Source organism: Rhincodon typus, chromosome 18 (genome assembly GCF_021869965.1).
Source record: "Rhincodon typus isolate 14 chromosome 18, sRhiTyp1.1, whole genome shotgun sequence".
In the NCBI taxonomy this organism is placed as follows: Eukaryota; Metazoa; Chordata; class Chondrichthyes; order Orectolobiformes; family Rhincodontidae; genus Rhincodon; species Rhincodon typus.
Window position 1 is genome coordinate 6263658 of NC_063349.1, and position 22658 is coordinate 6286315.

The 22658-nt window shown below is 43.6% G+C and overlaps 2 protein-coding genes across 3 annotated transcripts in view; both read left to right on the forward strand.

Annotated features, from left to right (window-relative positions):
• The window catches only part of LOC125485393, a 25613-nt gene extending 14340 nt beyond the window's left edge, over positions 1–11273 (forward strand). For both annotated transcript variants that reach the window (XM_048607971.1, XM_048607970.1), the window contains exon 2: positions 5210–11273. In XM_048607971.1, the coding sequence (XP_048463928.1) occupies positions 5267–11233 (5967 nt within the window). In that variant the 5' untranslated portion in view covers positions 5210–5266 and the 3' untranslated portion in view covers positions 11234–11273. The remainder of the gene's footprint in view (positions 1–5209) is intronic.
• An 11002-nt stretch (positions 11274–22275) lies between these two features.
• The window catches only part of amn1 (antagonist of mitotic exit network 1 homolog (S. cerevisiae)), a 12678-nt gene continuing 12295 nt past the window's right edge, over positions 22276–22658 (forward strand). The window contains exon 1 of the mRNA XM_048607767.1: positions 22276–22369. Coding sequence (XP_048463724.1) covers positions 22335–22369 — 35 coding nt within the window. The 5' untranslated portion in view covers positions 22276–22334. The remainder of the gene's footprint in view (positions 22370–22658) is intronic.

A 22658-nucleotide genomic window follows, 5' to 3' on the forward strand; every position in this document is an offset into this window, starting at 1 on the left:
GTTGCCATCCACTTTAACTCCCCTCCCACTCCCCTGACAACATGTCCACGCTCGGCCTCCTCCACTGTCCGAGTGCCAAATGTAAACTGGAGGAACAACACCTGATATTTCGCCTTGGGAACTTACAGCCCAGTGGCTTGAATATTGACTTCACCAGCTTCAAAATCTCTCTACCCCCAACTTGTCCATCTTCTGACTCACCTATCCACTCCACCCTTCCCAATGACCAACCACAATAACCCCCCACCTGCATTCATCTATCTCCGTCTCACCTAACCCCCCCCACCTCCAGTCCCCCCCCCCTCCATTTTATTTATTTCTGGGCTCGCCGCCTTCCCCCCCCCAATCATGATGAAGGTTTCAGCCTGAAACATTGACTTACCTGCTCCTCGGATGCTGTCTGACCTGCTGTGCTTTTCCAGCTCCACATTTATTGACTCTATCATCCAGACCTTGTTGCATTTGACCATGGACTGCTTCTGTATCTGAAGAGCCGCGAATGGTGCTGAGTATTGTGCAATCATTGTCGCATATCCCCACTCCTGACCTTAAGTTGGAGGGAAGGTCATTGAATGTAGCAGCTGCAGATGGTTGGGCCTAGAACCGATGCTTCCCCTAGTTTCTTTTTTCCACAGAGGTGCAATAGTTTTGACATATGGAAGTCAGTGTTCTGGCACATCCAATCAATGTGCACAGAACCTCCCAATGGCTTAGATGAGATTTCACCTCAGGACAATACCCTGAGGAAGTCCTGCAGCAATGCCCAGGAGCTGAGTTGACTGACTTCCAACAATAACCATCATCATCCTTTGTGCCAGCGGAGAGATTACCCCCGATTCCCATTAACTCCACTTCCTCTGCTTACTGAGAAAAGATGTTGGAAAATTACATTTTTATGAGACATAATTCATTATCCAACATGAAAAATGGAAGTACACTTTTTTAAAAAAAGTGCAGTAGTTTGAAATAATTCAAAAAAAGCGATCTGAAGAAGGGTCTAGGCCGAAACGTCAGCCTTCCTGCTCCTCTGATGCTGCTTGGCCTGCTGTGTTCATCCAGCTCTACACCTTGTTATCTCCGATACTTCATTGTGTTCCTTTGTCAGCTTCTTCCCAGGAGATTGTTTTGACTGCATTGCCCTGTGTTGATCTTACACATCCTTCACAGGTTAACTGCCTCCAGTCCGTTATATCCGTCACCTAAAGCCAGTTTTAGGTTTTAGATTACCAGCCCAGATGTCCACACGTCCGAGGCTGTCCCGGGTAAACCAGCTCCTGTATCTCTGTGCTGAGATAGCTGCCCTGGGAGTGAAGTCTCCATTGTGTGTGACATCAGCGAGGGACTCCCAATTCAGCACCCAGCACAATTGCGTTGTTCCTCCCCAAAGCTGTTCAGGATCTGGGGTATGCAGACTGCCCCGCAGCTCCTGGCATCTCAAAGCAGCAGCACCCCTTGGGCCATCTCCAGTGTTTCCCAGCTGGGGCAGGTCCTCATCGTCTATCCCTCTTTGGAATTTTGCTGCTTCTTCTGTTATGGCCTGTTTCCTGCATTTCATCATCAAAGTCATAACCCCTTTACCTCTGAATAGCAATTGTCAATGTGATTCTCAAGGTGAAGCCTGGGGGCTAGGTGCCAGCTTGGTATGGGTTGGAAGATCACTGTTCTGGACTTTCATTTCTGCAATGCTGGGCATTTTATTCTCTATTTTCTAAGATCTTGTAACTAAAGAAGCTGTACCTAGGTACCTTTGTACTTAAGAACATAAGAACTAGGAGCAGGAGTAGGCCGTCTGGCCCTTCGAGCCTGCTCCGCCATTCAATAAGATCATGGCTGATCCGTTCGTGGACTCAGATCCACTTACCCGCGTTCTCACCGTATCCCTTAATTCCTTTATTGTTCAAAAAAAATCTACCTTTTGTTTTAAAAGCATTTACTGAAGTAGCGTCAACTACTTCACTGGGCAAGGAATTCCATAGCTTAACAACCCTCTGGGTGAAGAAATTCCTTCTCAGTTCAGTCCTAAATCTGCTCCCTCTAATCTTGATGGCGCTGTGAGTGATGATGTATTAACTTTTCACGGCAATCATTTGAGTACATGGGACAATTAAGCTAATTCTAATTCCATTTCTAGATAGGATATTCCAGAACCCTTGGAAGTGAATGAGGTACTTTTGAAGTGTAGTTGCTATGGAAGTGTAAAAAACAGAAAGCAATCAGCTAAGGACCAGATAGTAAATGCAGAGAATGCTAGAGAAACTCAGCAGGTCTGGCATGGAGAGAGTAAAACAGAGTTAATGTTTCACATTGGTAAGCATTTGCCAAAACCAGAAAACTTGGGTGTATTTTCTGAAGAAGGGTCTCAACCCGAAACGTCAGCTTCCCTGCTCCTCTGATGCTGCTTGGCCTGCTGCGTTCATCCAGCTCTACAACTTGTTATCTCAGATTCTCCGGCATCGGCAGTTCCTACTATCTCTGGAACAAACTTAGGTGTAACAGGTTTTTGACCAGGAGGCAGAAAGAATAGGAGGGGTGGAAAAACAGAAGGGCGGAAGATGGAGGAATTAAATAACAAAAGGTGTAATAGTGCAAGGAAGCAGCAGAGAGTTTTGTAAATAGATAGAAAACCTTGCATCGTTCATGTAAACCAGAATGCTTAATCGCCAGCATTGATTGGACAGTAATCTGTACCAGTGAGCTAAAAAGCATGTCAGCGAATGGAGCCATTCCTGTATGGAATGCACTAATTTCAGACATGACAACAATTTAATGTAATCTCATTTAGCAGGGTTTCAAATATACTGAAGATATTCAACCCAATTTGAAGCACAGTGGCCATTACATTTCTCCCTGCTATTTCATTGAAGATAACTCTTTGCCAGTGATTGGTAACTGTGGACAAGGATCTCGCTGTCATTATCTGTTAAACAGGCGCTGACTTCCCACACCGAATATGAATTATGACTTCCAAGGTCAGCATCGTGCACAGTAATTGCAGGAACTGTACACATCTCCTCATTCTTAGTAGAATTATATGTTTGATAGCACCAAGTTGCTAATTCCATTATACCACAGAGCGTAATGTTTTATGTTATGTTATGGTTTTGGGTGTTCGGCACTGATGCTTTTCATGTGCACTTTTTCATATACCACAGGAGGAGGCCATTCACGAATTGTACATGTGTTGGCTCTCTCACTCTTCCTAAGAAATAAAGCCCAGTAAGAGACAAAGAAACTGCAGATTCTGGAATCCAAGGTAAACAAACAGGAGGCTGGAAAAACACAGCAAGTCAGGCAGCATCTGGAAGAGAAGTCAACGTTTCAGATAATTCTTCAGGGTAATACCTGAAATGTTGACTTCTCCTTCAGACGCTGCCTGGCTTTCTGTGTTTTTCCAGCCTCCTGTTTGTCAAATAAAGCCCAGTGTTTGGTTTGCTCTGAATTTGGTGAGATCCGGTAGCATGTTCTTGTCTGGTTAATGTGGCTACCACCTCCTGCTCATCATCAAGTTTGTGCACCCCTATAAGAACAGTTTCCCTGAGGTGATTAACTGTGCTATCAGCTCCTTAGAGCTGAAACTGGTCACAGCAAGAGTGTTTGTGTCACAGACAATAAATCATCCTGCAACTCCTTCCACTGGGTCACACTGTCTCAAAAGAGTGTGATGGTAAACTGGGAGAGGCTGATGTAAATTAACCCCCATTGTTCCTGCATTACTAAACCAGCAGACTGGGTAGTGCTGGGAACTGGGTGGATCTCGTCTGATCAGTAATCTGTGAATACTATCATGTAAATTCTGTAAATTGGGAGCTAACTGCAGGCTCATTTGTAATGTACAAAAGGTCGAATTATGCCCATGATAAAAGTTTTTGTGAGCAGTGAATTTTTTTTTTGTATTACAATGCTGTATGTTACAAACAGGATGTAGTTGCTGTGTTTCTTATGGATGCATTGTCAGGCGAGTTCTAGGTTTTGTGTAAACCTCAAATCTTTGACTTGTGTGCAGTGATAGGTTTGGAGCAGGTTGAAGCAAGTTAAACAATGTCTCTCCCATATGCTTTTGTACCAACAGTGTGGGGTGGCATGGTGGCTCAGTGGTTAGCACTGCTGCCTCACAGCACCAGGGACTTGGGTTTGATTCCAGCCTCAGGCGACTGACTGTGAAGTTTGTGCATCGTCTGCATGGGTTTCCTCTGTGTTTCCTCTCACAGTCCAAAGATGTGCAGGTTAGGTGGACTGGCCATTGCTAAATTGCCCATAGTATCCAGGGTTGGATGGGTTGGCCATAGTAAAGGCAGGGTTACAGGGATAGGGAGTGGGTTTGGGTGGGATGCACTTTGGAGAATCAATGTGGACTGCTTCTGCACTGTAGGGATTCTATATATGATCTTGCTGTTCTCCACATTGAACTTCATCTGCCATCTATGTGCCTAGTCTATCAAAAAGTTAATAGTCCTGCAATGCCTTTGTTACAGTTTACAATTTTCACCTGTACAAGTGTCATCTGCAACCTTTAAAATTGCCCCCTATACACCAAGATCAGGAAAAGCAAGAGCCCAGTCCTTGTCAGTGTGGAGCTGGAGGAACACAGCAGGCCAGGCAGCATCAGAGGAGCAGCAAAGCTGACGTTTCGGGTCAGGACCCTTCTTCAGAAATCTCTGACTCCAGCATCGGCAGTTCTTACTATCTCTGAGCCCAACACTGACCACTGGGCAATTCCATTGCAAACGTCCCTCCAGCCCAAAAAAAAACCCATTCACTGTTGCGAGATAACACAGTGTGGAGCTGGAGGAACACAGCAGGCCAGGCAGCATCAGAGGAGCAGGAAAGCCGACGTTTCGGGTCGGGACCCTTCTGCCCGATTTTGATTCAAAAGGTCACTCCACTCTGTGTGCCTCCACCTCCACACTGTTATCTTGTGGCCAAAGCCTGCAACCACAGTGTAATTGTTGATAATGAAAATAAACACATGATGGGTGTTGACATAAAATCATCCCTAAAAAGTATGACAATAATGGGTATTGTGGCAAGATCCAGTTTTTAATGAGGAGTCTTCTGAGGAAGAGTCACTCAACCCGAAACGTTAACTCTGATTTCTCTGCACAGATGTTGAGCTTACCCAGCCACTTCTGTTTCTGTTTCCAATTTTTAATGCATTTGATTTATTTTTTTACTTCTATGTATTAAAGTTCTGATTTATTTTTCTTCACAGAAGCCTTAAGATTAGAAAAACAGCAAGCTGACCCGCTGCAAGTTAAAACAGCAAAAGATGCAAAGTCAGGCTCCAAGTGACTCTTTTCACCAGTTTTTTGACGGTCGCGATGAGCTGAAGGCATTATATCCACTTTGCCAACAGCCTGTTTGGAGATCGGAGTGTGCCAATAATGGGTCATCCTCATCTAATCACCAGTCTTGGAAGGTCCGTTGTGGATCTAACTACTTTGCCAATGAATTGGCAACAAGCAACCCAAATGAAGACGCCAACCAACTTGCCTGTTCCTCAGCTGAATTATCTTCGTCTTTCATTGACACCACATCTTATCGTTCACCCATACTGACTACATTAATCGGGGGTTCCCAGACTAAAAGTAGATTCCAACCTGCCTATCCACAGTGTCTGCCAACTGAGAGCCAATCTACCTATTTTCAGGATCAATCAATGTGGTCAGACGCGGCCTGCATTCAAACACCTTTGGAGTTTGGCCCTTCTCAGAGAGGACCAATGTGCTGGTACCAAAAGGCCCAGGCAACTGTCAAGAATTTCCCATCATCCCCCAGTCCTACTTCTACAGGTGTGCAGCCTGGAACTCCAAGCTCGCTCGCCTCTTGGGCGACACCACCTCTGCTAAACCACAAGAGCTGGTCTGTTTCGGAGCAACTTCCTGGGCAGTCAGATAATGGGGTGGTTTTTGTGGCTCGGCCCACGGAGAATTATTGGAATAACTGCCCATGTGCCAAGTATCCACAGGCTCCCGGATCTTTTACGCGCCCTGCAAATCAGCAAGCTTCGAACGTAGGCTATTGCAATTCAGGCCCATTTCATAACACGAGTACTAAAGCTTGCAAAGGGTCCACAGACGGACACATGTTTGGGTTAAGCCAGCAGGGAGACAGAATGCAGGCACTGCGTAGGGACAGTATCTCAACTCTGCAGTCATCAACTGGAAACCACTTAATGAACCATGGACGTGAAGCAATGCTTAGCCACACTCCTAGCACGATGTCAAGTGGAGATGGACTTTGTACTCAGATTCCCAGTCAAAACTGTTCAAAGGCCACTTCTGACCCGCCAGTAGCTCCTCAGTTCAACAGTTTTAGTCACAGAACGTCTGAAAATCACCAGATAGATTGTGAATCCACTTCCAGGGCACACAACCTTTCCAATGTGTATTCTCAAAAGAAGTCTCAACGTTCGCGGAAGAGGAGGAGTTACGATGTACTGAGGTTTCTCGAAGAACTTACATTTGGAGAGCTGAAGGCCTTGCTTTTCGCGTTTGAGGTTATGGATAAAAGGAAAAGAACAGCCCAGGCAAACTTACGGGCGAGCGAAGTAAATGTGTCACCCCAGCAAAATCCTGCAATGGTGCAATCCTGTCAGTTTGCAGCACAGAACATAAATTCTGCCAGTCATGTGAACAGCAAGAATCTGAGCAGCGCTTCATCGTTGAGAGATCAGTTAATGTCAAACAGAAATATAGACAGCAATTCTTTTTTTCCAAAACAAAGCGAGCAACAGATTTTATCTCCCTGTGTGCCAAACCACCACCAATGCAATTCATTGATAGAACGAACCAGTCTATCTCTCCAAAGTCATGAAGAGAAAAGCTCTGTTTGTCAAGATAGTACAATGTATCCCCACATCCACCAAGGGGCTTTAGGTGTTGAGTGTAACATGCAAGATTACTCACTTAACTGTTTAAACTCCAAGAATCCAGAACCTTTAGGCTCTGGGTCTGTTGATCCCAATTATTTTGGATCAAACCAACAAGATGAACCATACAATCATTCATTTCGGTCACTGGATATCTCCAGCACCTCAGACATGAATCGTACCAGTCCTCAGATAAATGCTTCTCAGCGTGATGAACAACGTCGAAAAGAAATCAAAGCCTTGTATGATATGTTGCGAACTTCTTTCGGAAATAAAATGAATGGATATTCAAAGCGTCAAAAGCTGGAAGGTCCTTCACATCACGTTCAACCAGTTTCTTCTGAATCAGGTCAAATTAATATCACATCGAACAGTGTCATGCAGTCAGCTTATGTCAACCAGTCTTCCCAAAGGGCTGATTGCCAGGATATTTGGGATACAAGTACAGACTTAGTGCCTAATTTGCAGAACCCTGCAGGAGCACAACAATTCATGCATGATGCATCTTCACCACTTGTTAAATGGAATGCGTCAAGCCCTTCCGCTTGCCTTCATTCAAGAGTTCAACTCAGCCAAAGTGCAGAAGCCTCTCCTTCGCTTCACACCTTTGGCAATGAGAAAGCTGCAGTTCTCCTCACACAATCCGAAGTCAAAACTGAGGGGCCGTTCATATCACCCCTACATACAACCTCAACGGTTCAAGAGAAGCCTGCATCTTTCCCAAGTGCCACGAGATCTCTGACAACAAAACCAGCTGATATGCTGAATTCGCTGAGCTGTTCCAGCCAAGGATCAGGGAGCCAGCAAACTGCGGACAAAGTGTGCGCCACATCCTCTCCTCATTGTGCACGAGCAGATCGTACCATAGAGAGCTACCTCATCAACGAACACACTGCAACTTCAAAAAGCTTCCAAGAGAACTTGACTCTAGCATTAAGAGCTGAAGAATTCAGCAGAATGCAAGAAGCTGCTGCTCATGTGGGTGTCCACTTATCAAATGCAATCTCAAATGATCAAAAGGGTGATGTTTATGTTCCACCTTCAGAGGGTTTCCCAGAACAACTCATTGCCCAGCCTATTGAATCATCTAAACTGTCCAGTGCTCCATCAAAGCTAGTTGATCTGCATCAACATCAGGCAGGACTCCAATGTAAAGCCAGTAGTGAGGTACCTGCAGGAATCCATACAGAAAATGGATCTCCATTTTCTGATATCTACACTACAAATGGTAACAAGGTAAGTGATGCATCCCCAGAAAAAGTTGTTGAGGAGCTCAACTCAATACCAAATTCTCAGAGTGTTTCAACAAAGGAATCGGACACCTTAGAATTCATTTTACGTTCTTTAGGTATTATTCCAGAAGACAATGAAGGACCAAGTGTGGCAACTCTAACTTCCTTGTCTCCTGGTGTAACCAGTCCAGAGCAGAACATAGTTCTCTCTTTGTCAAATGATCCATCTGGTCCAGAAGTAAAGCAGATGCAAGACTTAACTCTACCATCGTTTAATACAGCAATATCAAATGATAAGGAGCAAGTGTTTGCTTCAGTTGGTCCTGGTTCTACAGGGTCCAAGGAAACCAGAGGCTGGTCAGATGTTCCTTTTAACCCTGGAGAAAGACAGCAGACTGCAAAGGTTCCTTTCGAGGATGACAAAACCACTCCAGCACTCGTTAAACAAAAACCTGCTGATGTAAACAGATCGATGTCTGTTTTTCAAGCAAACTGTCAAGTGAGGAGTGTTCAAAGTCCATTGGTCAACAGAGCTCAGAGTGAGGAAGAGAACAGATTGCAGGAAACTGAGCCTCCTAATGTGGTGCACTACTCAGTTGGGGGCTCGGTTCCAGTGAACTCTGGGGACAATCAGGAGGTCGAAGAAAATTTAGCCAATAATCTCACTTGTGCCCCAACAGCACATCATCCACACGCACATGTTGTGACTAATGCTATTAAATTAGAAGGTGGTGTTGAAAGCAGCAAAGGGAATAATCCTTTGATGAATCTCCACACCTTATCCAAATTAAATCAGTCCGTCTCCTCGGTTTTGCATGCTTCAGCTCTGTTGGATGAACCTCCATTGATTGCACACGTTGAAGAGATGCAGGAAACTCTATCTCTGCCTTCTGTAGGAGGTGATGATCAGCTCCTCCGTCTGCTATCCTCACCCAGCAGCTCTCCCTGTGAGCTATCGGCATGTTCAACACCGTTAATAAAGCCGGTTGCTGATGCATGTTGTGTGGGCTTGGTTGAAAACAGCAGACGTGCATTGAGGAGTGACACAGATAGTTCATCTCCTCGGAAAGTGCCAGAAGAACCTGCACACTTAAGTACCAGTGCATCCAATCGAAGTGTAACGAGGAACAAGCACCATGTAGCTGATGGACCTTTTGATCTGTGCAGAGGATTGAGGAAGCAGCAAGACATGAAGAGTGGGATCTCTGGGACCATGGAGAATTCAATTTCAATGGTCTGCAGCTGCCAGGAGAATCGAAAGCCAGGCAGTGAAGAAAACTCTGAAAAACCGGGGGTCTTCCCCAGGGCAGCGAATGTCAAGAGCTCGGCAGGAACTGAAAACTCATCAGCCCCTGTGTCAAGCAGCGTGGATACCTGTGGCTCTCTGTCTGTGATACGAGGTGTTCTAGCCTCAAGAATCACACTTAAATGTCGAAGACCAGCTCTGGCAATTAAAGCTTTCCCTCAGAGCAGCAATGGGGAAGTAAAGACTGTTGGGCAGACATCACTTGCAGGTGGCTCCCTGCTCCGAGCAAAAGGCTGTAGATCAGCGGCCATTTCAAAAGGTGCTGGCACAGATTTGCTCTCGGGGATCAGGATCAGCTTTGTATTCTCACTGTCTGAATACCAGGAGCACTGGAAAGTCATAAATGGTGCACACCTCATTTCTAATTCCTTGGTAACAGCAGGCCGCCAGCTCAAGCGATCCTTCCTGAAAGTGAGCAATTTTTCCACAATGCAAATAGGACAAGACCCGACAGAGATGAATGGACCAATCGGGGCTGGAATTGGAGCTGGTTCAAATCTGGGCAGACAGGGAAACCTCATTACGGACTCCCCTCACAGTCAGAGCATTGTACCTTTTCTAAGTGATTCTTTCGTCCAGCTGGCAAATACAAATATCTTCAGCGCTGTGGCTAAACATTCCGATTGTGTTTACCAATTTGAGGTAAAATTGAATCAAAACCTTGAGAGTTTTCAGCATTGGGGCAAGCCAAATGCAATGGTTTGTGCAGACCTCTCCAAGTTACTGACTGGAAGTGGGTGCTGTACTGAAAGCCCAAGGGAGGCAAATGATACCGCAGGTCGACAAAGAGCAACATCTGTTCTCTGTTGCTTCAATTCCAAAGACTTGATAACACAGGACCTTTTCAGCAAAAATGAATTCCGTAGTATGGCTGATTTGGAAACCACCACTGAGTCTATTGTCCGCTTCTGGTGTCCATCTGGGCAAGGTTCTGAACAGCACCAACAGGAGATCAGGAAAGGATTTGATTTTAAGTCTAGTGTCGAATGGCTTCACAGTGGAATCGACCAGTACACTGTAGTCAGTGCCGCAGAATCGAATAGTAGCGTGCACGCATCAAATGCACACTACCTCCAGTTTGGGCTCACCGCAACGGTTGACAGGGAGCAACTTTATCGAGAAAAATCTCAGCCGAGAGAATTAAGTAGCTGGTGCAGTGCAACAGGCTCTGTTGCGTTTGAAGAACCTGAGCAGTTAGAGAGTGTATTGAGGTCCCAGCTGCTGACTGACCAGGACAGCAACGGCAGCTGGGATGACATTGCTTCACACAATACATCACTTGAAACCTACAGGCCAGATGCTTCTCTCCAAAATAGCAGTAGCCAAATAACTCGACAATATGGGGACAAAGAGTTTGAGGCTAACAATGTAGAGATAACCGTACCATCTGTGAGAATGGACAGCATAAGGAACAGACACACGAACAGCAATGATCGCAGTGAAGTCCAAAATCAGGATACACCATATCCTGAAGATTCAACGCAACCTTTCAATGGGCCAGAAAGTTGGAGCAAATTTGAGCCTGGCGTGGACGACAGCAGCAAAATAAAAATTAAGCGAGTGGATCACCAAGGACTCAAAACTGTTCTTTCTGAGTTGCCTAGTGCAACATCAACAGCTTTGACCCACAGTCCAGCATCTAAATTGGTCGATGAAACTTCTGAAGTGACAAGCCCAGGACCCTATTGGAAAATCTCTCAGGACTGTGGCAGTAGTCATTTAGATGTTGCACATGAACAAATGGAAATCTCAGCAACAGACTGTTCTTCTGATTCAGCCCAGTCTGAGCTGTCTCTTGGCAGAGTTGGCAGCACTCTGCAACACTAATCCCTGCAGATCAAAAACTCACCGTTTTGGCTACACAGAATGGTACGTGAAAATACAATCTGTAAATGCTTCAGGGAGTCTCTTGGGGAACTTCCTGTCTGCTATTTCGACATCACAAGCTCTAGCAACAAATAGTAGAGATTCTGGTTAATTTGAATTGGTGTTTTTGCCACAGGAGGTTTGCAATTTTAGGGGAGGGTGATATATTCAAGACTTTGATCGAGAGCCTTTGACAATGCAGAACGTATAATAAGGATTGAAGGTCAGGACTCATGAACCAGATCTGCATATTGTGAAAAGCACAAAGTAACGAAGTAGAAAGTGAAGTGAGTCCTTCAGTTTGTCTTTTATTGACTGTTTTAACATTGTCTCAGACCTCATTAAGCAGAGATCTTTCTGCAAATGAAGTGTTGTGGGTAAATTACCACAAGCTACCTGTAATTTGGCTACTTATTAAGAAATTTCACAATCAAATACTGAAACAGTTATTCAAACTTTATTGCGTGTAGCAACCAACAGAAGACTCCTCAAGTAAGCAAATTAAGTCTCATAACCCAACTTACTATTACCCAAATAATGTGGAATTTAGCTACAATTCCAAGCAACAGTGTTAATCTCTGGATGTGTCCAGGGTTCAATCCTTGTGTAGTATTGTTCTCAGAGTTGTGCTCTCAAAGAATCCTGGAGTTAAGTTTTTATATGATTTTCCGTCCTACAAGTTTGTGGTGTGACATTATTGATGGTCCTTTAGATTATTTCATCCAAAATATTGCCAGTCTGCAGCTTGCCTTCTTATCAGAAGCAGCTTCCTCGTTCCTTGCTACAGTTGGTGCTGACTGCCTGCTTTGAAGATTCCTTGTGATTACCTCCTTAAATTCTGCAGGGCGACTGTTTGTCCTTGTGGCATAAGGCATCCATTTATCAAGCAATTGTTAAAACAGTTTTCTTTATGTAGCTTTGACTCTTTCTTTCCGAAGGCATGGCTAATTGCTTTCAATTCCTGGATACATTTATCTTTGTCCTTTAGTAGCTTATTCCAGATGGAGTTATTTGCTGCTACTTTCAATCTAAGAAGAGTTATTAAAGTTGTGAAGTTTGCACAATCACTTCATATAGTTATATATGTGCCAGCTTGTGTTACTTAGCTCTGCTGCTGGAGTTTATTACTTTTATGGTTACAATTGTTAGAATTCACCTTGGTGGCATATTTGTGGCTTAAAATTAGCAAATTGTATTGGCATGAGTTAATTGTATGAAGCATCTTGAATTGCACATCTCTTTTAATGCCAAGCACTGTAATGAGGTTTTAAGAGGTTAAAAAAAAACCCTGAAGTTATGTCCCATATGTCCCAGAGTACCCGTTTTAAATATAAGCTCAAGCTAACAGTTAGGAAGGTTCAAGGGATGTGGTCCAAGTATTAGATTGTTGTGGAAGGCTAGGATATTTCCCACTGATCAACAATCATAATTGTGCGTTTTAACTTCTGTGGGCACAGGGATGGGTTTGAAGTTGGCTTTGAAAAGGAAATAAAAGAGAGCATATTACTAAGATCATTGTTGCAGTTGCCAAGGGATAGCACTGGTTAGGAGGATTCCTGCGAAAGGGAGCTCTTGCTGGCAGAATGAGTTAGACATTGAAGGGAGAATTTGAGTTAGGCATCAAGAGATGGCCAAAGAAATTGCTATAGGTGTCAGGTTTGGGAATTAGCGAGCGAGATGCACACAACAGCAAGCTCAGAGTTTGCAGCTCCAACAAGTAAGGTACGCTTGGGTCTTGCATTAGCATTGTGTGTGTGTCTGTAGGTATGTGTGTTTGTCTGCAGGTGTGTGGATGGGAAGATCCTAGAAGTCTAGGCATCTAAAAGAGCGATGGACTGACACAAATTGGCCTTCAATCTCGATAAGGGAAGATTCGAGTATTATGTTTTGTCCAATTAACCCTGTTAGTTTGCCCCCTAGGTTAGTGATTGTTGTTTGTACCAGTATGGTCATTCCTCAACAAGAGATTCTGAATTTTGGGGTTTAGCATCAAGTCCAAAAATCCACAATAATATAATAAACCTTGAATAAATCAATAAATAAATGCCAACCAGGTCCTCAAAGGAAAAAGCATTTTCAGGTAGATTTTTTTATGACTATATATTACGACATCAAAATACCCAATTCTAAGAAACACACTTCTTTTTAACTAATCTGGAATTTGCAAGTTACAAATAGATCTGCTGTGACTTTGTCCGTGGAAAGTCAGGAGAAAGGAACTTTTTCTCTGGCCCGCTATAGCTAGAAGTTTGGGTTAAGGACCTTTCAGAGAAGTGGTTCCCAGAAGAGGACTCCTTCACAAGTTGGCTTTCGGGAGGAACCACACAATCAGCTGTCACTCACTCACCCACCACTTCTTGACTCTGGCACCCCGAACAGTTGCTTGTCTTACTCACTTCTATGGTACCAGTGTTCTCCAGCTGTGAAAATTTCATCTTGCAATAGAATTGTGCACGTAAGACACTGATGGCCAAATAGTAAACATAGATTTGTAGAATGATTAGAGCATGTGAGGTGGCTGTTTGGTCTGATTTAAATCCATGCTGATTCTCCACAAAACAAAATTTAACTAGTCCCACTTTGTCCCCTGTTAGTTAGCCTATCCTGAGATTTGGGATAAATTTAAGTCTATTTTTTAAAAATCAGCAAACTGTAACTCGTGAAGCTATAACTACAGAAGTCCGAGGTGAGGCCTTGATTATTCACACTAAGTATAGAAGCAGGTTGTGAGGAGAACATTGCCTGGAAAGGGAAATAAATTGGTGGAAGTGACTGGGTAAAAATTTGCCAGGTGGACTTTATTTTTATTTATACATGGGATGGGGATCAGGAGCTGGTATGGCATTTAATGCCCATTCCTAGTTGTCCATGAGAAGGTGGTGATGGTGAGCTGCACTGAACAGTGCAATTAAAGAGGGAATTCCAGGATTTCGACCCCACAACAGGGAAAGGAATAGTGATATTTTTCAAGTCAGGAGGATTAGTGGCTTGGAGTGTTCCCTGCAACTACTCCCCTTGTCCTTTGGGTGTTGAGCTGTGGGTTTGGAAGGTGCTGTTGGAGGAAATGTAATGTGAGATTAAGAACAAGGGCCTGGCAACATCTGTTAGAGTACACTGTGAGGCTGCCCACATTGGCAAGGAGAAAAACAAAATATTACTGAAATAGAGACTACAGAACAGGATAATACAGAGGGATCCATGGAAATTAATTACAAACAGCCACACACTGGTACAGTAAGTGATTAGAAAGGCAAATGGAATCTTGGTTTTTATTGTAAGGGTGGAGTATAACTGTAAGAAATGTCTTGCTGCAAAGGTACAGAACATTGGTGAAACCACATCGAGAGAACTGAGTATGGTTTCAGGCTCAATATTAGAGAGGGACAGATATTTCTAATCAACTTGCTCAGAGATGTTATTACACCCGCCTGGCGTAGGCAGGACTTGAACCAATGTCTCCCAGGTAGGGACACTACCACTGAGTCACAAGAGCCCATCAGGGAGCAAAATGCTTGCATCTGGAGCAGTTCAGTGATGTTCACTAGGCAGATCCCTGAAATGAAAGGCTTATCAAATAAAGAAAGGTTGGGTTTATGTCAATTGCAAGTTGGAAGAATGAAAGATGATCACATTAAAACTTATGATTCGGACAGGGTTTGATAGAGCAGAGGCTGAGAAGATGTTTGCTTCATGGGAGAGTCTAGAATTAGGGCACAGAGTGTCCAGAACTGCACACAATTCTCCAGTTGTGGCCTCACCAATGTCTTATACTGTTATATACCTACTTTTGTATTCTATACCTGTGCCAATGAAAGAGAGCATTCCATATGCCTTCATTATAACCTTATCTACCTGTACTGCTACGTTTGGGGACCTGTGCACTTGCATGCCAAGATCTCTCACTTCATCTACCCCTCTCAGCATATTCCTGTTCATTGTGTATTTCCTTTTTCCTGTTTGATCTCCCTAAATGCACTACCTCAAACTTGACACAGATGAACTCTATCCGCCACTTTCCTGCCCACTCTACCAACCCATCTATATCATTTTGGAGGTTACAGCTATACTCTGCACTATCCACTAGACAGCCAACTTGCATCGTCTGCTGTGCCCCAGACGTTCAAGTCCAAATCATTAATGTGTAAAATAAACAGCAGGGGTCCCAACACTGAGCACCACTTAAAAACAGCTTTCCATTCGTAGGTCAGCCCTCGACCATTACCCTTTGTTTCCTATTACAAAGCCAACTTTGGATCCAATTCAACACATTAACCTGTATCCTATGGGTTTTTACTTTTTTGACCAGGATCTCTCCAGTCCCCTAACTGCCAATCAGAAAACCTCTTGAGTCACTGACCGGAATCTCTCCAGTCACGCAGCTCCCAACTTCTGCAGACACAGATCATTAATATATATCAGGAAAAGGAGGAACCCCGCTAAGTTCCTTTCTTCAAGCTGAGAAACACCATTCAGCACGGTTTCCTGTCTCTCGGCCAGCTTCATATCTGTACTGCCCCTGCTGTTTTCCATGGGGTTTCACTTCGGTGACTAAATAGTTCTGTCACATCGTTGCTTTATTTGGATTTGAGCAGAAGAACGTCAGTGCTTTCAGTTGTGTCACAATTTGGAAGGATCTGTATCTTATTTTTAATCTGCACGCTAATCCAACAGTACAAGGTAAACAGTAACCCCACCAGGTTTAAACGTCATAAAGCTCTGCAATCATACTGCCAAAAGAAATAAAGAACTTGCATTCCTGTAGCACCTATCCTGACTTCAAAACATCCCAAAGTGCTTTCCAGCCAATTGAAAACTTTTTAATTGTGGTCATGCCTGTAATGCAGGCAAGATTCCAAAAAAACAGCAGTGAGAGAATGATAATGAGCTCTTGTTTAGTGACCTTGGTTGGGAGATAAACAATGGCCAAAATACTGGTCAGATCCCTTGTGGACAAATCAAAAAGACAGCATTTCCAACAGGATGACACACCCTTTATACTATGGTGGAGTGTCAAGATTTTGTGTTTCAGTCTGTGGGTACTATTGCTACTAATTGTACTAGTTTCTGAAACACAGAATTGTGCCAGGCCATTATTGTCCAGTTTGATCTGCGCAGTCTAGGTAGGATATTAGGGGTGTTTTTTTTAAAAAACCATTGTTTGCTTTGATAACTAAACAAGAGTAGTACTTAACATTGGAAATTTTACCACCGTGTTTAACTGGTTAGATCCTACCACCAACCTCCTGTGAAATTAGTCCTGTGCAGCCAGCCTTTTAGCTCAAAGTAAAGAGATAACAAGGTGTGGAGGTTGATGAACACAGCAGGCCAAGCAGCATCAGAGGAGCAGGAAGGCTGACGTTTTGGGCCTAGACCCTTCTTCAGAAATAAGCTATTTTAGCTCAAAGTGTTTGTTTTGTCTTCAGCAATGTGTCAGGGTTGGCAGGAGCAACAGTTTGTGTTTATGCAACATCTTTAACATAGTAAGATATCCTCAAACCATTTGGTGACTGATTGATTGAATGCCCTGTTCCTGTACTGTCTTGTTATTTTTGTTTGTTTGCAATTATTCCGTGGTATGTGGCTGTATCTGACAATGCCAAAATTGATTACCTGCAGTATTCCTAATCCTCCTTTGAGACCAATTAAAGAGTCTGCTACATTGCTGTGGATCTGGAATCACAGACAAGCCTTCCCCCAGAAGTGGATATACTTTCTCTATATCTGTCATCTCAAATCCTCTTGTGTTCAAGACCTGTAGAGGGGAAAAACACCCAGGCTGTTCAATCCTTCCTGATAGCTGAAATGTGTGTTCCTGGTCAATGTAATATCATTTTTTTTATCTTTTATATATCTTTTTATTTATATCTACAGTTTACTGCACCTTCTGCCTAAATCCTGTTTGGTAGTCAGGGGAAACCAAACTGAGGTCCTATATAAATGAATATAATGTCCCTGATTTCCAATCCTATTCCTTCAGCCTTAATAACCTGAATCAGTGCTTGGAGTGATTTGGATATCAGTACCCTGGAATCCTTTTGATCCTCTATTTCCTGAAGACAGTATGACTGATTTATTCTTTCTGCCAAAAGTATACAAACCATACATTTCTACATTGAAGTTTAATTGCTCTGTATTAGAACATATAACACATAGAGAGGTTTGTGAGGAAATTCCAGGCCTGTTCATGTGAAGGCATGGTTACCATTGATGCAATGATTAAATCCTGGAATTTGCAAGAGGCCAGAGTTTAAGGAGCACAGATGTCTTGAGTGGTCACACAGACTGAGATGTTAGTAAACACATAACATGTTTGATTATAGAAAGGGATCAAGTTTGTTTGTAAATTGTGCATGTACACTACTTATTGCATGTAACAATCTTATTCCATTTGTTCCCGATAGTTACAGGTCACTGAGGAAACGGCTAGAAAGCCCAGTCGCCACATCTACAAACCGGACTAGTGGATATGATGTGGCATGGTGCCTGTGAAATCTCCAGCAGAAACCGACAGAGAAGACAACGTCCTCCAGCTGACACCAGAAATTTTGAATGCGTTTACCATTTTTTTTTGCTACTGCAATCACTGTGAGACACTCTTGAATACTTTCAATGTTCTGCTCACTTTCAAAGAAATCTCTGAGTATCTTGAGTATGCAAAGTGAGAATCTGTGTAAACCTTGCAGTCCAGCGAAACACCACCATCGTGTTTTCCACCGGCGAGAGGAAATGGTCACTCTGCTCAAGAATCGAGGGTGAGCTGAGAGGATTTTCTATTAGAGGACTCGCACTGCCTCTGAGAAACGGCAACCGGAGGTAGCACTGGGACAAGCCTACCCACTGAAAGAAAGGGTCATTCATACATATTAAAGATCGATCAACAAAATTGTTTGTGTTATTGTAAAGATAATTAGTAACCAATGCTAGGCTAGAATAAAAACAGTCTTCATGATGTACTTCTGTTGTGAAACAATGATTTGAATATGAGCAAAACTAGTTGTGTTAGACCTACGACAAGATTAAGCACAGCAGGTTGAAAAAGATCAGACCTTCTTTTGGGAAGTACTGATATGAAATTGTGCCATCTCTTGTTTGATTCCAGGTTGAATGGGACAGTTTGAAGGTTAATGGAGTGGGAGGAGAACTTCAGCACGTAATAGTCATTCCCATTTAACTGAAAATTTCAATTGCAGGTATGAAGATGAATATATGCAGGAAATAAATAGGGAGAAGATATCTGCGCCATTGAGGTTTTTTTTTAAATAAATGTTGTGAATTTTTTAAGCTTTTGAGGTGAGCAGTTAGGATTTGGATGCAATGAAGACAGGTTCAAGTTGTGGCTTTTGAAAAGGGATTTGATGAGAATTAAAGGACAATGTATATGGTGAAAGGACAAGGCTGAGGATCTTGCAGGGAGCTGGCAAGGACTTAATGGACAAACTGTCTTCTGTTTATAATCGTTCGCTGTTTCTATGGCACATTGTTGGCAAGATTATAATCTGTAACCTGCTTATCAAGTTTAATTTCAAGTGCCATCAGAAGCTTAATGTGGTACATGACAGAAAGGATCAAGAATAGGAGGACAGAGATTTAAAATAATTGGCAAAAGCACCATGAGAAAAACATTTTCATGCAGTGAGTGGTTGAGATCTGGAATGCACTGCCCAGGAGTGTGGTAGACCCTGGTGGACATGCTTGACATGTTAGACACTCAGTTTATGCTGACAACAGTCTGCTTGTCAAACACACTGTCTTGAAGGACCCACTATCTTCTTCACTTAAATGTTGGGAAGACCAAAGCCATTGTCTTCAGTCCCTGTCTCCTACTCTATATCCAGCAGCGCCATCCTCTCCTCAGCCACTGAGTCCGAGGAAGAATCAGATCTTTTACAAACCTGAGGGGGGCTTATGCCCGAGTTGCATCCAAATAAATCTCGGGGCATCCTTCAATAAGATTTCTTTGACCAACATACCATTTCATTTTTCACAAAGAGCAGGGATTAACTCTCATGAGGTAGGACGTAATCTCACACTACCATCTGATGGTTGGTATCACTGTACTGATGTAGAGTTGACAGAAAAGTCTCTGCTTAATGTACAGATTGGTTCTTCTGATATTCAGAGAAAATACAAAACTACTGTTTATGGGATAAATGGGTGAAAACTCTAAATCTCAGCCCAGCAGCCTGTGATTCTCATTGGGATACACAAAAATAAATACAGGCTGTTGTCAGCATAAAGTGAGTGAATATCTACTGTCTTGTGCTGGACCTCCATGTGTGTCTGGATCTGTTCGCAACAGTTCAACATTCCAGGACCTTCCGCTAGAGTCACATTCAGAGCAGTTATTGAAGTGATTGCTGTATGCGTTTTGTTATAATCCCTGCTGATGTTATTATTGAACTAGACAAATCCCAGACCGAAATATGACTTGCTAGATTTAAAAAAAAAATTTTAACGAGGTGGTCTTTCAATGAACGTAACTACATAATGCTGCCTGTTTGGTTTTAATAATAGAACATAAATTTATTATGTGAAAGAAATTTAAAATAATATAGGATAAACCTAAGCATTTTCATATCACATAATTTGAAAAATTTCAAAATGCAGTAAAAAAGTGTCATGTATCTATTCCATCACCATCAGTACTCAAACACCAAACAGAATCCCTTCTCTATCACATCTATACGTATGATTTATCTGTTCCTTTAATTTTTGAGATTTTGGTAGCTTCTGCCTTCATTAATCACACAACTTAGCTTAGACTTTCTCTGCCTCAAATAAGCTCTTCAGGGTACTTCTATCAATGGGTGCTGTCAATGAATGGGATGTTAATGATGGACGAGTGTTGCCAATGGGTAGGGTTCTGCCACTGGTGGAGAAACTGCCAGTAGGTGAATTGTTGCCAGTGCGTATGGTGCTGCCAATCAATGGGGTGCTGCCAGTGGGTGAGATGCTGGTGGCTAGATGATGGCAGTAGATGAAATGATAGTTGCAGACATGCGTGACCATGCAGCAGGATGAACGGTACTGGGACAGTCCTGTGATAAATAACACATGAACATGGCCAGACCCAAGAGAATCCTCACTGATAACAGGGCTATGGCCCAATGAGCCAGAGAGGCGGTGAAAACCTCATAATAACCTGCTTTCAGTAGGACTAAGCTACACAGACTTTTTTTTGACCATTCTGTTTGTATTGGACCAACTGACTGGGAGGCTGCTGATCAGGGAACTTACATTTTGCAACAGTATTTGCAATAAAAGCAAAAGTTGTTTGCCATCTGTTCGTGAAATGGTAGTTTTGAGGAAGGAAACTGGCCTGAGAGACCTCTAGACTGTGAGTGAACTGCATGTATCTATAGAGATAGTAGGAACTGCAGATGCTGGAGAATCTGAGATAACAAGGTGTAGAGCTGGGTCTGAAGAAGGGTCTAGGCCCGAAACGTCAGCTTTCCTGCTCCTATGATGCTGCTTGGCCTGCTGTGTTCGTCCAGCTCTACACCTTGTTATCTCTGCATGTATCTATAGCTGCTTAGACTTCAAGCCTTGCTGCGCCATTCAATATGAAATCAGAAGTCACACAACACCAGTTTTTTTTATTCATTTGCAGGATGAGGGTGTCACTGGCTACGCCAGCATTTATTGCCCATCCCTAATTGCCCAGAGGCAATTATGAGTCAACCACATTGCTATGGGTCTGAAGTCACATGTAGGCCAGGCCAGACCAGGTAAGGGTGGAAGTTTCCTTCTGTCAAGGACATTAGTAAATCAGATGGGTTTTTCCAACAATCGGCGATGGATTCATGGTCATTATTAGACTCTTAATTCCAGATATTTATTGAATTGAATTCCGTGGTTCGATTTGAACCCGGGTCCCCAGAACATTACCTGGGTCTCTGGATTAACAATCCAGCGATAATACCACTATGCCATTGCCTCCCCATGAGGTCTTCATTTGACCTGAAAGCTTGCAATTTCAAGTAAATGTGTTGAACTATAACATCGTGTCATGTGACTTTTGACTTTGTCCACCCAGTCCAACACAGGCATCTCTATCTTCCTCCATAGCCCGTGAAGACTGCAGCTCTGAGTAGTCTGATGAACATACATGTACATCAGTCCAATTCAGACGTTGCAGACCATTCAATTCTACAGAACCTCACCACCGGCCTCAACCTGATATCTTAGACATTTAGCAATCCCACGGCTCCCCCCAGTTTCTCCAAATCTAATAATGAAATTGAATTAAAATTCATAGAATTCCTACAGTGTGGAAGCAGGCCATTTGGCCCTTTGAGTCCACACTGAATTTCTAAAGAGCATCCCACCCAGACCGATCTCTGTAACTCTGCCTTTCCCATGGCCAATCCACTAAGCCTGCACATCCCTGGACACTATCGGCAATTTAGCATGGCCAGTCCACCTAAATGCACATATCTTTGGACTAGGGGAGGGAGCTAGGGCACCCGGAGGTAACCAAAACCAAATTTCCAAGGGTGAAATTGAACCCAGGTTCCTGGCGCTGTGAGGCAGCAGTACTAGCCACTGTACCACCCTATAAACATTATAAACTAACGAATACCTTTGCAGTTTTCACCATTATATTGAACTTTCCAAAATGTGTATCGTGCCAGTGTAAGGTGATGCTTTGGTCTACGCGGCCTGTCATTACGAAAAGGTGAGCATCCCTAACTTACAGCACCCAGAAGTGGAGATAGTAAAGAACTGCAGATGCTGGAAGCTACAGTCAATAAATGTGGAGCTGGGAAAGCACAGCAGGTCAGACAGCATCCAGGATGCAGGGAAGTCAATGTTTCGGGCCGAAACTCTTCATCAGCACCAGAAACCCAGAAGTGATGGGCAGGGCTCTGTGGACTACGTTTCCCACATTCCCCGGCCTACATCTCCCATGAGCCATCAGGGAACCACATCGTACGGGGCGACACCTAGGACTACAATTCCCACAATGCCCCTGGACTACAGTTCCCACAGTGCCGCGGGCACCGTTCCCATACTGCCCCGGGTGTGTTGTTATTGTGACTGAGGAGCTGCCTGCTGAGGGATGGATGCTGCTTTCCGCTTCTCACTGCTCGACCTGTAAGAGAGCGAGAGTCTGTCCGGCTCGGCTTACAGCCTGACAGTTCTTGCTTCTGCAGTGACAGCCTTAACCTTCATCCCCCCTTTCTCCTTCACCTCACCCTCCCTACCCTCCCATACTTACTCCACCCGCTCACCATGACCAATGCTCCCCCATTATCCCCCTTCCCTCATCATCGTCCTCCCCCATCATCACCCTCCCCCCGATCATCATCTCCCCCATCATCACCCCCTGACCCCATCACCCCCTTCCCCCGATCCTCTCCTCCCCCATCACCCCCTCCCTTAT